Source organism: Lactuca sativa, chromosome 6 (assembly GCF_002870075.4).
Source record: "Lactuca sativa cultivar Salinas chromosome 6, Lsat_Salinas_v11, whole genome shotgun sequence".
Classification (NCBI taxonomy): Eukaryota; Viridiplantae; Streptophyta; class Magnoliopsida; order Asterales; family Asteraceae; genus Lactuca; species Lactuca sativa.
The window spans coordinates 166790958-166810554 of record NC_056628.2 but is presented as its reverse complement, the minus strand read 5'-3'; the positions used below and the strand labels follow the sequence as shown (position 1 = coordinate 166810554).

General features: G+C 34.5%; 1 protein-coding gene across 1 annotated transcript; it reads left to right on the top strand.

The window, feature by feature from the left end:
- The first annotated feature begins 726 nt into the window (after positions 1-726).
- LOC111905117 (probable enoyl-CoA hydratase 2, mitochondrial) lies at positions 727-2847 on the top strand. The gene is made up of 8 exons (XM_023900793.3): positions 727-948; positions 1390-1559; positions 1637-1711; positions 1800-1890; positions 1988-2039; positions 2144-2247; positions 2395-2471; positions 2538-2847. Exons 1-8 carry the CDS (start codon positions 783-785, stop codon positions 2712-2714), a joined length of 912 nt encoding a protein of 303 aa, XP_023756561.1. The 5' UTR covers positions 727-782; the 3' UTR covers positions 2715-2847.
- The last annotated feature ends 16750 nt before the right edge of the window (positions 2848-19597 follow it).

The following is a 19597-nucleotide window of genomic DNA, read 5'->3' as shown; positions in this document are numbered from 1 at the left end:
TCGATTTGAAGAAAATCTAGAACTTTTTGGACGTCTTTTGACACCATGTTCATCCCCATTGCAGCACTTGTGCTACATGTGAATCTAATGTAGAGATTTTTTCCGGTGATTGAGCATTTAATGCTTTGAAGTCGAGCAAATCACAACCAAATATCCCTATGTCGTAGCCATGGGCACCATGTACTCGCAATCATTCAACAACGAAGGTCCTGCGATTCCGACAGGTACCTGAACATAACCAATAGGCATCTCACAACACTGCCCAAATATCGAATTGTAATCGAATCCTTCAAGTGGTAACCCTAATAACGACCTTCCTGGTTTTCTCTCTAACGTCTCCCGTCGAATCGAAGCTGCTCTCCGGCAGTCCACACGTGAGGTACCGATGAAGGATTGAACGAAATCGATGCCAAAGAACCCTAGAAGGTAGGTGAAGGAAAGAATGAGGGAGACGATGACGGCGAGTTCGAAGAGGGTAACGACGTGAAGAGGGGTAGAGGACCAGATTTTACCTGGTTATCCGGTATTAGGTCAGATAAGGACCTTTTAAAACGGTAAATTCGGACTTCATTCCCTAAATGTACAAAAAAATAATTTAGTGATCTTTTAAAACAAATACAAAAAATTCTAATATGACATTTAACCTTCTTTTACCATTTTTAACACCATCGCCGTACTTTGACTTTTTTTTTTTACTCTGAGCTTTTCGCTGCTACCTATCCCTCTGATCAATGACTTGGATTGTTGGATTGTCGTTCATATGCATGTAATCAAAACCAAAAATGGTGGTTTTCTCCAGCATTGGCAAACGATTTTGCAATCGATCATTCAATGATACAAAATCCTACTTATTACCCTCTCGACTGCAATTCCAGAGTATCCGAACACTCCTCCTTCAGTCCGCTTCGGAATCCGTCAAAGTTCAAAAACTTTCCGATGCCGATTCAGGTAACTATTACGATCATATGCTACTTTTGAGTATATAGTTCTTTTTCTCAACTGAAATACTTTCTCTCTCTCGGTGTAATCTGCTCTACTTCTTGCCTTAATATCGGAAAACATCCGTAAGAATCTTTTCCCCCAAATTAGGCGTAGAGGAAGGTGTATTTTTATTAGGGTTAGAGTTTTAGGTAAATACTTCGAGATCCTGATTAATGTTGAAAATGAAACAGCGTTCTGAGTATCTTCAATGATCTCATTTGCAATTAGGCACAGATATCTCGCTTTAGTTAGTGTTGAAATTTCGATCTGTTTCCTAATCTAAAACAGATAGTTGTCTCCTCCTCCCTAAATTACAAATAACTATATGATTTTACCACCATGGAAACCCAAACTCTTCGATGAAACTTAGGAAACAAATCAAATTACTTGTTACTGTTTCTTTGACAGGAATTATCCAAATTAACATGAATAGACCCGAAGCTAAAAATGCCCTTGGGAAGGATTTTCTAAAAGGACTACAGAATAGCTTTGAAGCTGTAAGTGTAGACTCATCTGCAAAAGTGTTGATGATATGCAGCTCAGTCTCTAAAGTCTTCTGTGCAGGTGCTGATTTGAAGGTAGCTTTTAAAACCTGCAATTCTTTAAAGTTACAATTTCAACTTCTTGATCATAAATACTTTCGATTCTCACTTAGGAAAGAAGAACCATGGATATACCCGAAGTTCGAGCTTTTGTCAACTCACTAAGGTCAACATTTTCATTCTTAGAGGTGAGTCTCATACTGTATTACTCTCATTATCTTTGTTATCCTTTCTTTAATTAAAATTTTAGTTTTTAAATAAAATTTCCATGTTTAGGCACTTCAAATCCCAACTATTGCAGTTATAGAAGGTGCAGCATTGGGTGGGGGACTTGAAATGGCTTTATCTTGTGATATCCGAATATGTGGTAATACAAAATTAAAAAGTACATTAACAATTATTTATTATTTATGATATTTTTTTTACACAATTTTCATTTTTTTAATAATTTGACATGTCTTCAGGAGAAGATGCCAAACTTGGCTTACCAGAAACCAGTCTTGCTGTAATACCAGCGTATGTATGCAAATTATGCATAAAGCATAATATAAGAATATATATATATATATATTTTTTTAAATAAAAAAAATGGTTGTTATATTTTTATTTATTTTTTACAGGGCTGGAGGGACACAAAGGCTTCCTAGGTTAATTGGAAGCTCAATAGCCAAAGAACTTATTTTCACAGGCCGAAAGATCACTCCCAAAGAAGCATTGTCATTTGGTATTTTATTTTTACACATAATAGCAATATACTTATTATTTATATACCAATCTTAAAAATATACTTATATTTTATATAACCAAATAAATATAAGTACATTGCTATTATGGGTAAAAAAAGTACAAACCTTAAAATAACTTCATGTAGGTCTGATTAACTATTGTGTTCCTGCGGGTGATGCGTATTCAAAGGCGATTGAAATTGCACGTGAGATAAATCAAAAGGTACATTTATTAATATTATATGAAATATTTTTATTGTAATATAATATTATGAGTTAATGTTATTAGGGTCCTGTGGCTATACGGATGGCTAAAAGAGCGATTAACCATGGTTTAGAAATGGAGATTGGGTGTGGTTTGGAATTGGAAGAAGAATGCTATGAAGAGATATTGGTGACGGGTGATAGGTTAGAAGGGTTGAATGCGTTTTCTGAGAAGCGAAAACCTTTGTATAAAGGCGAATGAAATAACCGATTTTTGGTTTATTGATATTGGAAATGTACTTTATTTTTTTTTTAATTATATTAGTAATGTAGTTACACTTGTTAAACGGTTGTTAGCGAATTTAAAGTATTTAACTTGGAGAATAATATAAACATGAGACAAGATCAATAGATAAATCAAATAACGGAGAGAGTCTTTAACGTGTTTTTTTTGCTTAACGAAACACACATGCACTATACACCTTACACCTATCCTTTTTATAAGAGAATTGTATAAAAAATCAGAAAAAGGTGTATATGCTCATATATATAAAAACATTGTTTATTTTATTCTTGAATAGCTACTATAGTAGTGACTAGGTTACAACCCGTGGAATCCACGGGTAACAAATTTAAAAAAATATTAAAAACTAAAAATTAATATCAATTAATTTGTAAAATTGTTTGAAGATACAAACGACGTTCTTTATTTCTAGATTAATGATAAGATGATGATGTTGTATATTGAAATATATAATTGAATAGTACGTTGCTATTATGGGTATAAAATGAAAAGCAGTATCTGTATTAGTAGCAAGAAATAGAAGTAAGATGCTATTATCTTTTAAGAAAGATAAGTACGTTTTTTTTTTGGATAAAAGAACATGAAATTCAAGATATAGCGATGCATGGCGACAGATAGTTTATTTCGGCGATGAGTTTTCTTTCTGCTGACTATTTCATGATAAAAATAGAAATATGTTACTTTGGGTTACAAATAAAAATATGTTGTTAGTTTGGGTTAAATTTAAAAGTACATTGTTATTTTAGGCTAAAAACAAAAATACGTTGTCATTTTAGGTTAAAACTATACATAATAGTTTTATCTCAAAACATCAATTAAGAGTCCACAAAATAATTTTCGGTTATTGTTTAAATTTAAAAGCATTATAGTTAACCATAATATACACAAGGATATTATTATATGCATTTTAAAAGGAATATATATCATAATTTGTTTTTTTAGTTCCGTCGAATAGTTTGAATAGTTTTGTTTGAGTGAATGGTTTTCTTTCGGTGATTTGTTATATACGGAAAATGTCATATTCCAAAAACAGAGAATAGATCAACAAATATCATTACCATTTACATATATATGTCGTAAAATGAAATGTTTCAATTTCCTCTAAGGTTTAAATCGTTGATTAATATCGTAATTTGGAATGAAATTAAAAAAAGTACGATATTAGTGCCTTATGGAATTTTGAGTTATTTTTGGTACGAAACCAAAACTAACATAAAATATCGCATTGATTTGGTGTGGTTATTTGTGTGGTTTTTAACCACAATTTAGAGCTCAAACTGTTTTAAGAGTTCAAACATGTTACTTTTAATAATAAAAAATCATAATGTATAAGACAATTAACTTAAATCACAAACAAGTAATATCTTGAAAATGTCAAATCAATAGTAATTAACAATAAATTTCTTAAAATTGTCTAATTTCATCATTTTTCAAAGTTAAACATAACAAAAAACAATACTTTTGTGTTCTAGTATTTTATTTATCTTTCATTCATGAAACTTGTCTTATTTCTAATATTTAATATATTAATAATTAATAAAAAAAAGTTGTATATAATATATGCGGTGCGGTTTTTTTTTGTGGTTTTTGAAAACTAATAACCGCACCGCACCGCAAATTTGCGGTTTTTGAAAAACAGAAAACCTCACAATTGGTTTTTATTGCGGTTGTGGTTTATTAGTTGCGGTTTATGCGGGTTTTGCGGTGCGGTTTTTGCTCACCCCTAGCTAATTACATGCAACTCATCTTTAGAATGGTTCACATAAAATTTTGGTTTACTATTACCACCTCAAACCTATTATGTCGGTTTAAATATGTTTTATTTTATACCTATGTCTCATCAAACGTAGCATCATGCATCACATAATTGATGAATATGTACCTCTTGTTTAACATATTTTAATTATGCTAACATTTTAATATTATTTGTATCTCGTGTAATTTAGATAGCTTACGCAAATGAATGATCATATTTATCAAACAACTACGTCCTATATGTAAATTTTGGAAGCAATTTTAACAAAATATCATTACTACCAAAATATAACCATGAAGAAATGCAACACCAAGTGATTTAGCCGCAACAAAGCTAAATGGATAAAGCCCCAAAAGTTGCATACAACTTCACTATCACCATCATATCATAGCAAACAACTTTGAGCAGCCATACTGAAGAGTAAGCAACCATTAAAAACGCTATTAAAATCAGCATGAAATTGAGAACCACTCAGAACCAAATCTGCTCTACTTTCAGCAATGGCATCAAACAAAAGCTTTAGTTGTTGATACAACAATATATTTTGATTTAGATTAGATAAAATAGAAAATCTTACTCGTCAATCATCATAGAGTCAATGCATATCCACTTCCATTATGAATTTCCAACCATCAATTGAGGAGGATTTGACACCTCAACAAACTTTTGACATTGAATAGATGACTTTTTGGTTAACCGCACTCAAGAAACATGGAAATTTGCCCCAAGATCTAATACATAAAACACTTCTTGCTCTTGACTAAAGTAAAAAAGGAAAAAAAATGATTTTATAAATTTTAACATAGATACAAGTCATTACTTTTATATTTCTTAACATGGTATCATCTTGCTTCCCTTTGAATTCTAAAAAACCTCCTAACAAAGACATTTTATTTTTTAGCTCGAACCTGCATAAAAAAAGTAAATACTTAAAAATACAACTAACTAAACATAATATTAAAAGAAGCATTTGAATATATCTATCCCACATTGGAGCACTGTTGAGAATAAAACTAAGATTATGTTGAAAAGATTATTGTATTTCCTTTTTATCATTAAGTAAAGCATCCTTAATCCAGCCGGATATACTCCCTTTTTTTTGGTTTTAATTCTGACCATCGTTCATATGTTACAAATTTAAGTGGAAAGTAATCTGGATGAGATTTTTGAACATAAGTTATTATAAAATGTATCAATGTAAAAACTAAAACACAACATTTACAAACATAAAATAAGATTGAAGTTTTAGTTTATACCGAAAGTTTGGATTATGGCACACTAATTATTCTGTCAAGAAGAAGTATGGGTCTGGAAGATGACCTCCAACATAAGCTTTGCCATCATACAAAGCTTGAAGCCTACAAGTGCAATTTGTATACATAAGTAAAATTTAGAAGGATCAGGCCACAAATATATGATATTCCAAAAATAGGTGAATTGCAAGAAAGAAACACAGGGAAAGTAATGAAGCTGAAATTGTTAGATATAGTCGTATAGTTGAATTAGGTGGGGTTCAAATTGATGGGAGAAGAAGGGTCAGATAGTGGTTAGAGATAATACCTATTAGCGATGGGTAAGAGAGTATTGGAACCGCTGCAACCAAACTCAATGTGGTTATAACGCCCCGATTCTCAGGTATTGATGTAAATAAGACTTTCTTTGGTTTTAAGTCCTACTCGACGAGTTGGTTGCATTACTCGTCGAGTAGCAGCAGGGTGGGATCGCGTGTTTAGTGACCTACTCGCCGAGTCCATGAAGGGACTCGACGAGTAGGAGCTGACAGATGAAACCCTAAATCCCGGGGTTTTGCACCCTATTTAAAGAGGCGTAAGCCTCCTTTGGCCTCTTTGCAGTCCTTGAGAGCTCATAGAAACCCTAATTCGGGTGGTGCTTCATTCTTGTGTGTCTTGAGCTTTAGAAAGAAGGTTTTTGGAAAGGAAGAGCTTGGAGGGCAAGAGACTAGGAGCAAGGAAGGTGTGGGAATCAGAAATCTACCTCAATTAGCATCATTTGGAGGTATCAAGTCGCCACCTTTACCTCATTTTTCCTTCTAGACCTCATTTGGTTGAGATCTAGGGTTTTTATGGTTTGATTGTGATGATATTGTGGGATATGAGCTAGATCTGAAATTGTAACTTTAGATCTGGACACTTCTTGGGTCCTAGAGTCATAAAGCTCTGAGTTTGACCATGTATGAAGCTTTCCTTGAGTATGGAACCCCATTGTGAGCTTGGATTTTACATTTAGAGCCTTTTTAGCTATGCATGCACATAAAGTTTGCAACCTTACGTGAAAAGCATGTCTTAGGAGCTTGGATCTATAATTTGGAGCCACTGCATGGCTTAAAAGAGTCTATATGGCTTAAAGACTGAAGGAACTCGGCGAGTTACAAGGTCGACTCGACGAGTCATATGAAGATAAGCCTGGACCCGGCGAGTTGGATGAACAACTCGGCGAATCCGATGAAGATTGCCATAGAACTCGACGAGTCGGTTGAAGTTTCCCCAATTTATGTATGCGTGTGTAAACGTCGAGTTGCAAGAAGGAAACTCGAAGAGTGGCCTTAAAGTTCGATCGTAAACCAAAGGAAGTCGACGAGTCCCTCCGATTACTCGGCGAGTGGACTAGTACTTCAAGGAACTCGGCGAGTATCCGAGGGTACTCGGCGAGTAAGGTTCAACATGGACTGTTGACCTTGACTGAAGACTTTGACTTTGACCAAGGGTTGACTAGTTGGTTTATGGAGTACCTTGAAAAGTTGGGAACTGATGGGTATGATGGTATTATGGTAATACGTGGTGGAGTTTTTGGCAGTGATCCAAGAGTTGGAGTTCATCTACCGAGTCGACATCTGCAAGGTGAGTTATCCTCACTGTATCAAAACGGTCTAAGGCACCAAGGTCAGCCCTTTAGTTGTTATGGTTATGATATGATATGTATGAGATTATGATCTGATAGATCAGAAGCAGGATAGACATTATGTTATGTTTTTATGATCCTTAGGGATTGGTATGTTAGTGGCCTGCTGGGACAGTGCTCTAGTTATGAGGAATCGCTATGATTGATGATCGGTAAGATAGATATATTTGATGTCTCTATATGCCAGTATATGTTAGTTATGTGCACATGATTATTTGCTTGTCGGTTGGGTTGAGGCGGTCCTGCTTTGTGCTGAAGGTCAACATACCCTATGAGCGGTCTGAGGAGACTGTAGGCCCACGTGGCGGTCCAGTCATGTTGAAGGCTCGGTATAGATTCAGTTAGACTGTAGGCCTGTAGGGCGGACCAGTCAGGTCGATGGCCCAGTATGCATGTTGATTGATTGATTATTACTGATATGATATTATCAGTGTGGTATTGGTATTTTGGGGGTAGCACACTAAGCCCTCAGGCTTACAATTTACAGTTATTGTTTCAAGTACTTTAGGAGATCATGGAAAGGCGAATGCATGACCGTACCGCTCCTCATCCTTATGATCTGGCTTTTGGGACACTCTGATTGAATAATGATTTGAAAACATTTTCTGTAAACAATACCATTGGGTTTTATTTATGATTGAAAATTTTAAAATTTGACGTAAAAGTTATGGATGTTATAGTGGTCTTGGTCATTGAAGAAGAAATGTCGTACCAAGAGGTAGATCACCAGACCAAAGATAATTTCCCCAACATCACTGATCCTTGCGATACACTTTGTCGTTCTCATGTAGAAATTTAGAAAGGATGATTGACATGTAGCAACTTAGGAGGGTGCAAATGAGTAAAGTTAATGAAATTTAAATATTTGATTTACATGTTAGGCTAAAGTAGAGATAGAGATGAAGACTTCTCAACCTTTGCCAAAGAAATATAACTCCATAATCTGTAGCTCCAAGTGAAAAGCTCAAGGTCGACACCACGATATAATAACCCTCAACCACATCCGAATATCAAATCAAAATAGAATGAACAAATATATTTCCAAAATCCTAAATCCAACAATTTTATAAATCAAGTTCAAAAAATCGTAAATACAATGGTAAAGTACAACAATTTGAGAACATACAAAGAAGATGATTATACCGACGAATTCTTAGAAAGCATAAACCCTAGCCGATGCTTCTGCCCTGCTGCCAAAACATCCAATTATAAATTTATAATCCCATGACACCGACGAATTCTCGACGTTTTGTAGATCATTACTTAAATTACGGCTTAAATTTGGGAGGATTTGAATTTTGATTATGATTTTAAAGAGAAGCGAATGAGTTTCCTGAAAATGAAGAAGAATTGAGCCGGTTAAGGAGAGATTAAAAGTTGGGGTAAAAAAATAATTTAACTTGAAGGATGAGAAGGCATAAGGACATGCCACGTCATTAAAAGTACTCTTTTATTAGGATTAAGATTTATGAGTAAAGTAGTACGTGTGTATAAACCATCTGGAATAATTTGCGATTAATAGATTTTTTCCCTATTTAAAAAATGCAAATATTGTGCATATGCCAAAAGGAGATGCACATGTCTTATTATTATTATTATTATTATTATTATTATTATACAAAACGTCATTTTTACTATGCATGTCTGTGTGTATGTAGTAGAAAAACAATGATCGACACAACCTACCAACCCAATCTAATTATCCAAAATTAACGGGTTGGGTTGAGATTTTAAATCCATTTAAATTAAATGGGTTGAGTTAAATAAAAATTATCAAGTCATTTTCAACCTGTCTATCCACTTAATTTTATTATATATTTATTTTAATACTTATTTAAATATTATTATGCAGCAATCTAAATATTAATTCATAAATTATAATGTTGTCTTATTATTTATGTTTAAAAAAATCCTAATTCTCATCTTTTTTATTTATTTATTTATTTATTTTTGTGTCGACAGTACTGACCACTGTCCAAAATTACTTTGAAATTAAATATTTTAATTATTATTGAACAATTTATATGTATTTAAATTAGAATTATGTTTTTATCGTACTTTGAAATTTTATTTAAGCTTGTAACTAATTTGAATGGTATAATTTTTAGTTAATTAATTTACTTTTTCTATTGTAAATAGGTTAACTCATGTTTACTCACTCAAAATGGTAATTAAGTTTCAAATTTGTACAAAATATACCATGAAAGTTTATCCTGTTCAAAAAATAATATTAAGCTTAATTAAGAAACCGATCAAAAAATACCATTAAACTTGACTTTTTGTTCTCATATTTCCATGTGGGAACTATAGGTAAAACATGACCGGGAAAACACAACTAAATTTTACATGGCCATCTTACTCCATCCCTTACGTGGAATTAGGTACCCTTCTCTATTATGTGCCAAGTTTTTTTGGAATCGAAGACCTTCTGTGCACTCACCTGTTGCCTTCGTTTTTCCCACAACCGAAAACAAAACCGGTTTTAATCACCTCCTTTACCTAGAGCTGCAACAACCTTAGCATCTCCATCCACTGCAACCTCGATTTCCAGTTTCCATCCCCACTCTGAACCGTCGTCAATCATCAGAACCAGCAATTCGTCTCCTTCCTGTTGCTGCCTTCGGTCTGCAACAGCCCTACCCCATCTCTGCTGCAACCGTAAACTATCACCACCTTTTCCAGCTCTGAGAACCAGCATCACCATCGTGATCACCATCAAGACTGACCAGCTGTTATGACTACCCATTGCTGCCTTCGTTTTCACCTTTCACACTATTACCGTTACATTTCTAATCATAGTTAGTTTAGTAGTTAACTTAACCATAGTTGTTAATCTGTTAGGTGCATATTAGTTAGACGTGCGTAGTGTAAGCTATAATATAAAAAGCATTTGTACTTGTAAGAAAGTCAATACAGTGAAGACAAGTAATTTTCTTCATTTTCTTTTCTCTGATGATATGGTATCAGAGCGTGGTTTTTGCTTCCGCATCCTCAATTTCAATCTTGATTCTTGATTGTTCTTTCTTCACGATCTTTGATTGATTTCTCTCCTTTGATTTTTCTTGATTGCTTGATTCAATCAATTTGTATCTCTTTGTTTTCTTCTTTAAGATCGTTATTTTTTTCTGACAAAATTGCAAGAACGGTTCCTATGGTTAGGTCGAAATTGCCACTTTGGGCCAAACAGGTTTGGACTAGTACTTATGGTCCAAAGGTTTTCATTTTCTTGCCACTTTTGTCCAATTTACTTTAAACTTTTTTGTAATGACGATTTTGCCCTTGGATTTTGTTTTTTCAGTTTTTTATTTATTTAAATACTTTTATAATTAAAAGAAAAACAAAAAATAGGTCTCTCTCTCTCTCTCTCTCTCTCTCTCTCTCTCTCTCTCTCTCTCTCTCTCTCTCTCTCTCTCTCTCTCTCTCTCTCTCTTATAAACACAAAATGATTTAGGGCTTTTATGTAAAAAGGGATCTCATGAGATATTGATTGTGTTTAAGTGGCCGAACTTAATGAAATTAGGGCTCATATGCCCTCGTTTTTTGTCTGATTGTCAAACGAAAGGAAGTCAAACACGAAGGAATCGACATAGATAAAATCAACGACGTTGGTAGAATGGAGCATAAGGCTTCGTCTGTCGAATTGTAGGCTGAGATTGTCTTTGAGGTCGACTAGACCGAAGTGACGAATGTGTGAAGAAGCAGCAAAGTTTTGCTCGTTCCAATCTGACTGTAAGGTGCGAAGGAGGAAGGGAGGGAAGGTGGGCGTCGAGAGAGGGGGAAAAAGGTCTTTGGTCCTCAGTTGGTCTGAGACGAAGAAATAGGATCGAAGGTAGGAAGTGGCTTGATGGTGGTAATCTATAACAAACAAGGAGCATTCGATCTCTGGCGATGGTTACTCAGTCACGAGGAGGGGGGCATCTCCGGTGGGGACAGTTTGTCAGCAAGGATTGACAGAAGGATGAGAAAAGGTTCGAGTATAGATTGTTAGGTAATTGAAGTTCACATGTATAAGGTATCTCCGTTTTTTTTTTTTTTTTTTTTTTTTTTTTTTGAAAGAATCCGCTTAAGGGAAAGGGTCTCCAGCTAGTCGTTGAGGTTTAGTCGTTGAGGTTTAGTCGTTGAGGTTGGAAACGAGGCAATAGCTCCGATTGTTTGCCTTCATTTTTTTTATAGACATCAATGGGTATTTGGATTGGGTGTTTGAGTTTATTGTTTGATAGGCGAAGAGCTAGCACCATTTTCATAAAAGAATACTGCAATTTTGTCTAATTGTGTAAGCTGTTCAAGTTTTATGCCATTAAATGAATATTTCTTCTTGTAATTGTTTTGCCAACGTGCAGTTTGTTCTTCAACGTCTAACTAACAGGCAGTTAGACATGAATCTCTATTGCCACATGTTTCCAACCAGTTTACTTTTTAAATCATTCTAGAGGTAGGCTGGTACCATGTACGCATATAAATTGAAGTGGAAACAGATAATGGCCATCGATTAAATTGCTGAAGATGGAGTGGCGGAGATGAGATTTGTTAGTGAAGGTGGAGTTAGGGTTCCGACACTATGGTTATGACGATTGGCTCCGGTGGTTTGGGTAAAAAAGGACGATAAATGGTTTTGGGAGAGAGAGAGGGGGGGAGGAGGTAGGTAGAGAGAGAGAGAGAGAGAGAAAGAGAGAGAGATACTTATTTTTTTATTTTTTTTAATTATAAAAGTATTTAAATAAATAAATAATTGAAAAAACAAAATCCAAGGGCAAAATCGTCATTACAAAAAAGTTTAAAGTAAATTGGATCAAAGTGGCAAGAAAATGAAAACCTTTGGACCATAAGTGCTAGCCTAAACATGTTTGGCCCAAAGTGGCAATTTCGACCTAACCACATGGACCATTCTTGCAATTTTCTCTTTTTTTTCTCGATCTTTTGTTTTGTCAAAATGTCTGGAGAAAGTTCTCAAAATTCAAATTTTCTTCAGATGATCCGTATTTTCTACATCATTCGGATAATCCTGGCACTCTTCTTGTCAATCAGCACCTTATTGGAGACAGTTATGCGTCCTGGTCCGATCCATGACAATTGCCCTTTCAGTTACGAACAAACTTGATTTTGTTACTGGAGATCTTCCTTAACCTCCGGATACTGATGTAATTCGTTTCAAGGCCTAGAATCGCAACAACAGTATTGTAATTTCCTGGATCCTAAACTCTATATCTAAAGAAATTTCTTCTTCAGTGATTTACCTAAAAACTGCTTCTGCAATTTGGAATGAACTCAAAGAAAGGTTTCAACAGAGCAATGGACCTCGCATATTCCAAATTAAGCGTGATTTGATGAATACTGTTCAAGGACAGGACTCTGTAAGTATGTATTTTGCTAAGCTCAAAGTTCTTTGGGAGGAATTGTCCAATTTTGATACTCAGTGTACATGTGGTGGTGCAAAAGAAATTGAACACGCTATGATGTTTCTTATGGGTTTAAATGATTCATATGCCCAAATTCGAGGGCAAATACTTCTCATGGATCCTATACCTGTAGTTAATCGGATCTTTTCCTTGGTTATTCAAGAAGAAAGACAACGGGAAATTGGAAATAATCAATCTATGAACATTCCAATGGCTTGTAATGTTCAGAGTTTCAATAACAACTTGAACAATTCAAGAAATCGGGTTTCCAACAACAATTTCAACAAAGGTTCCAACAAGAATTCATCAATGTGTTCTCATTGCAAGCGTTCAGGACACACTGTTGATAAGTGTACAAACTGCATGGATTTCCGCCAGGATATCATTCAAATCAAAACTCAATCTCAAATAATTCTCGTGTAAATGTTGTTGCTGCTACTACAGAGGGTCAGTCTTCTGGTAATGATACAAGTTCTCCTCTTACAAATCTTACCAATGAACAATGCCAGCAACTTATTGCTATGCTTACTGGTCAATTGGCTTCAGCAAATTCTGTTTCACATGATCATGTTACCACTTTAGGTAATCATTATGTTCTGACTCTCTTTTCTAGTCATTACAATTCTAATATATGGATATTAGATACCGGAGCAACTAGGCATATTTGCAATGATAAAAATATGTTTCATGATTTGGTGGATATCTCACACACTCGTGTTTGTTTACCCAATCAAATGGTTATTCAAGTTGAATGCATGGGAAAAGTTAACATAAATGAACATATTACTCTCACTAATGTTCTTTATGTGCCACAGTTTGAATTGAATTTGGTATCAATTTCTCAATTGGCTAAATTCAAGACTGTTAAGGCAAAGTTTTATCATGATTATGCTATTTTGAAGCAGATACACACCAAGATAACGATTGGCAATGCTAGAGTTCATGTTGGACTTTATGTGCTTGAGGATATGCGTATAGGAGTACAAGCACAAGTAAATGTGAATGCAGTATCAGCTGATTAAATGTGAATGCAGTATCAGCTGATTGTTGGCACCAACGGTTTGGGCATCCTTCAAATGAAAAGTTGCAATCTATTAGTAGTATCACTGTTTCAAATAAAGATTTGAATAAAAGTGTATGTTCCATTTATCCTTTAGCTAAACAGAAACGTTTACCTTTTCAGTCTTTCAAGAATATTGCAAATGAACCTTTTGAGTTGGTACATTGTGATGTATGGGTCCTTATCATGTAAAGGATTATAAGGGATATCAATATTTTGCAACTATTGTTGATGATTGCACTAGATTTACATGGGTATACATGATGAAGCATAAATCTGATGTTCAAAGCATAACTCCACGATTTTTTGCTATGGTTGAAACACAATTTAACACCAAAATTAAGGGTTTTCGGTCTGATAATGCAAAGGAGTTGGCTTTTACTGCATTTTTCAATCAAAAAGGAGTATTGCATCAATTCTCTTGTGCTCAATGTCCAGAACAGAATTCTATAGTTGAACGAAAGCATCAACACCTATTAAATGTTGCTTAGGCGTTATTCTTTCAGTCAAATATTCCTACATCATATTGGTTTGAATGTATTTTATGTGCTACATTTCTTATCAATCGTACTCCTTCACATGTTCTTGATAATTTGCCCCCCTTTCAAAAGCTGTATGAGTATCCTCCAGATTATTCAAGATTTAGGAGTTTTGGATGTTTAACTTTTGCTTCAACACTTCTCAGTCACAGGGACAAATTTACTACACGTGCCAGATGTTGTATCTTTATTGGTTATCCAATGGGAATGAAAGCGTATAAAATGATGGATGTTAAGACAAAAGAAATATTCGTATCTCGTGATGTTGTGTTTCATGAACATGTTTTTCCTTTTAAGCATTCCACATATAACCATCAATCAGATCCTTTTCATTCAATGGTCATACCTTGCTCCCAGGAAGATACTTTTATTTCTGATCCTTTACCTGATTCATCTGTTCCAGTTGATAATACAGATCACATTCCCATTTTCAATGAAGATCATTCAGTTGGAAATCAAAGGCCTCAAAGAAATAGAACCCGTCCAACTTATCTACAAGATTATCATTGTGGTTTAGTAAACAATGTGACCATTAATACCAATGCAAAATACCCTTTATCTTCTGTTCTCTCATATTCCTAACTCTCACCTAAATATCAAGCATTCACTCTTGCCATTTCAACTGAATCTGAACCACAATCCTATTCTGAAGCATCTAAATCCAAAGAATGGCAATTAGCTATGCAAGAAGAATTAAAGGCTCTTGAAGCCAATAATACTTGGACGATAGTACCCTTTCCTCCTGATAGAAAAGCTTTGGGATCTAACCGGGTATACAAAATCAAAAGACGTTCTAATGGTGCTGTTGAACGATACAAGGCACACCTTGTTGCTAAGGGCTTCAATCAACAAGAAGGTATCAATTTTTTGGATACTTATTCCCTAGTAGCTAAACTCGTTACTGTCAAATTGTTGCTTACTTCAGCTGCTCAACGTTCTTGGCCTCTTATTCAATTGGACGTGAATAATGCTTTCGTGAATGGAGCTTTGGAAGAAGAGGTTTACATGAAGTTACCTCAAGGGTATAGTTGTAATTCTGTATCTTCAAATGGTAAACCATTTGTATGCAAACTAGAGAAATTTTTATATGGTTTGAGGCAGGCATCTCGTCAACAGTATGCCACTTTTTCTTCATTTCTACTTTCCCAAGGATTTACACAATCGAAAGTTGATTACTCATTGTTTTATAAGGGCAAAAGATCCTCATATGTAGCCCTGTTAGTATACGTAGACGATATTGTGTTAACAGGTGCTTCTCTCCATGAAATTGACTCTATCAAACAATCTTTAAGCAACACATTCAAGCTTAAGGATTTAGGAAAGTTGCAACACTTCTTGGGTCTTGAAATTGCCAGATCAACAGATGGCATTTATATTTCTCAGAGACAATATGTCCTTAATCTTCTAGAAGAAACTGGTATGTTAGCTGCCAAACCTGTCCATTATCCAATGGATCCTGCATGTAAAACATCAAATTTCAATGGGGCACCCTTATTGGATCCTTCTCAATATAGACGCTTAATTGGCCGGTTAATGTACTTAACCATAACCCGACCGGACATTACCTATGCAGTAAATAGGTTAAGTCAATTTGTTACAGATCCAAGATTACCTCATCTTCAAGCTACTAATCATCTGCTTAAGTTCCTCAAACTCAATCCTGGTCAAGGATTGTTTTTTTCTTCCAAACCTTCTTTGAAGATTACAGCTTTTTCAGATTCTGATTGGGCAGGATGTCGGGATACTAGGAGATCTGTTTCTGGCTTTTGTGTTTTTCTAGGGGACTTGATGATTTCTTGGAAGTCAAAGAAACAATCCATTGTTTCTAGATCATCTATTGAAGCTGAATACCGAGCAATAGCTGTTGCTACAACTGAGATCATTTGGCTTCATCATTTGCTAAGCAACTTTAACATTCACACTCATGAGCCTACTTTAATTTTTTGTGATAATGAATCGGCGATCAAGCTTGCATCAAATCCAACCTTTCATGAATGAACAAAGCATATCGAAATCGATTGCCACTTCATTCGTGATAAGATTTTGGATAATACAATCAAACTCATGCCCATACGCACAACACACCAATTAGCAGACATTTTTACTAAACCGTTACCTCGACATAAGATGATACCTATAATGGCCAAGATGGGTTTGAAAAACATTTTTCAAAGTCCATCTTGAGGGGGGGGTATTACCGTTACATTTCTAATCATAGTTAGTTTAGTAGTTAACTTAACCATAGTTGTTAATCTGTTAGGTGCATATTAGTTAGATGTGCGTAGTGTAAGCTGTAATATAAAAAGCATTTGTACTTGTAAGAAAGTCAATATAGTGAAGACAAGTAATTTTCTTCATTTTCTTTTCTCTGATGATACACACCAGTTGCTTTCGTTTTTGTTCCAACTATCAAACACCACCGAGACCACCTGCAACAAGGAAGCACGAACAAAGAAAAAAGAAAAATATTTGATTTCTTTGTGTTTCGTGACTTCGTGTGAACCAGAGAAGAAGAAGAAAGGAATGAAAGGATATTTGATCCTTTTTCTGTCGAACTATGAACCAGAAAGAAAAACAAACCAAATCACTCCACTGTTCATCATATATCTTCATCCTTCTGAAAAACCAAACAAAAAAGAAGAAAAAAAATACGAAAACCAAATACCTCCACCTTCGTTTAACACAACTCATATCACTACCCTCAACCTCTGATAAACACTGGCCACTTGCTGCTTTCCTTGTCGAAAAAACCAACAACCGAGCACCACCTGAAGGTTCGAACGAAATTTTTTTGATTCATGTAACTCGAATAGAAAGAAGAAATAAGAAGAAGAAAGAAGGATATTTGATTTCATGATCTTATTTTCGGAATAGAACAAGGAAGAATAAGTAAGTAGAAATCATCCAAGTTTTTTGTGTGTGAAATTAGGTGTACATCAGGAACAAGAAAGAAAAGAAGAAGAAAAGTGAAGGATAATTGGTTTTTGCTTTGGAGTTGTCGAATAAGAAAAGGACGAAAGAAAAGAGGAGTTTGTTTGATTCTATATAAATTTTAGCGGCCACTTCGAACAACAAAAACAAAGCAAATTCATTTAAACCTACATGGTAAGTTAAGCAGTCAATAGGTTAAGTAAAATCTAACTTATGTAGGATCCGTTTGATAGTTGCTGGCTGAGAAAGTGTTGATTGTGAAATGTCTATCTGAGTAATAAATTCTGACTGGGTAAGAAACCATATTATTTGATTGTACTTCACTCAATATGCTGACCGATGCAAAATGATCATTTTACCCTGATGCTCTTTATAATAATAATAATATATACAAAAACTTCCAGCATAATAGACATTAAATATACTATTTTAGAGATTAAAATACAAAAAACCCTTTAGCTTGTTGGTAAACACCAATGTTTTTATAGGGGAGACCCGAGCTCACTTCCCGTAACCTCCCATTCCACTTTGTTGAACTACGAATTCTTTATCCAAGGGTAAGGGTATTATTGGAAAGCCTTGCTTCCTTTTTTAGTCAACATCTGCCAACTCCTTTCTCGGTCAGACATTTCTTACCGAGTCAGATGGCCAAAGTTAGATTACCAAACACATTTTGCTGACCGAGTCAGACGCATATCAAACGTCTGACTTGACTCACTCAGACGTATATCAAACGGGGCCTTAGTAAATTAATCATCCAGTTACCACTAGGTTACATAATAACAAAAAGTCAAGTTCGATGGTATTTTTTGAACGGTTTCTTAAGTTTAATGGTATTTTTTGAACATGATATACTTCGATGGTATTCTTTATACAAATTTGAAACTTAATTACATTTTTGAGTCATTTTTCCTTTACTTAATAGATTGGGTTGGAAGTTACCCCGATTACAACTTTATCTTCGATCACTTAAATAAATAAGTTGAGTAGTTAAATTGAACACGATTCATCTTTTGCCTTTTTCGTTTTGCCCTTTTCGAAAAGCCCGAGGTTATGTCTTTTCTATGGACTCAAATTAATGACTTGTCAAGTTCATATATTTTACACCCATTTGATTTTTTTCTTCAAACGATAGCAAAAAAAGTTTTTGATGGATTAGCTTTAAATTCAATAATTTTAAAAAGTTTTTGTTTTCTAAATTTTATATTTGGTTTTTTATATCCTTAATAATTTCTGGGTACAAATTTGTATACTTGTTGCTTATGAAATCAATTTATGATTAATTTTTTAATTTTATTTATTTATTAGTATTTTGTTAAAAGTACAATAAAATGCAAAATTGATCCATATGGTTAGCCACAAAACTATAAAATTGGTCCCTGTGATATTAAAAAAACTTTGGATAGGGTCCAAAAAGTTTTCAACTTGAATGGATGGTCCAAAATCAAAGTTTTTCTTTAGTTTTGGTTTTAGTTCTGAAAATAATGAAATGTCCATTTTACCCTTCTTATTTTTTTTTTTCATTTTTATTGAGTTTAGTATTTAAAAATTTATAAAAAAATAAAAAATAAAAAAAATATCACCCTACCCCTCGATTCCACCCACCGTACCCCTTCTCCTCTCTCTCTCTCTCTCTCTCTCTCTCTCTCTCTCTCTCTCTCTCTCTCTCTCTCTCTCTCTCTCTCTTCTCTTCTTCTTCTTCTTCTTTTTCACCTGCAAATTAAAAAAAAAAAAGAGAGCAACCTATAACCCCATCGTTCTTCCATTTGGCTTTCTCTTTGTCCCTCTCTTTCTCTCTCTCATACAAAACCTGCAAAGCAAGAAAAATTCAGAACAAAAAATTTGTAAGTGTGTGCGCTTCGTTAGAAAACAAGATCTCCGGTGAACACCAGAACTCCGATAAGCACCGAAACCCCAAGATCGCCCCTGCAATCTTCCCCTCTCCCTTTCACATGCAAAATCTTACTTTAACCTGCATCATCTTCCATTTCTCTATCGACGTCTTCATGATTCAAAACTCATACATACTAATGAGCACACATGCATATATATATATATATATATATATATATATATATATATATATATATACACACACACACACAACCAATCTACAATCAATTTGTAGGTTTAAATCTTAACTTTACAAGCCCTAGATTTGCACTATCCATGACAGTCAGCCCTAGAATTTACAAGACCCGTGTTGAATCGATTCAAATCAATTCATCTGGTTCAGTTGG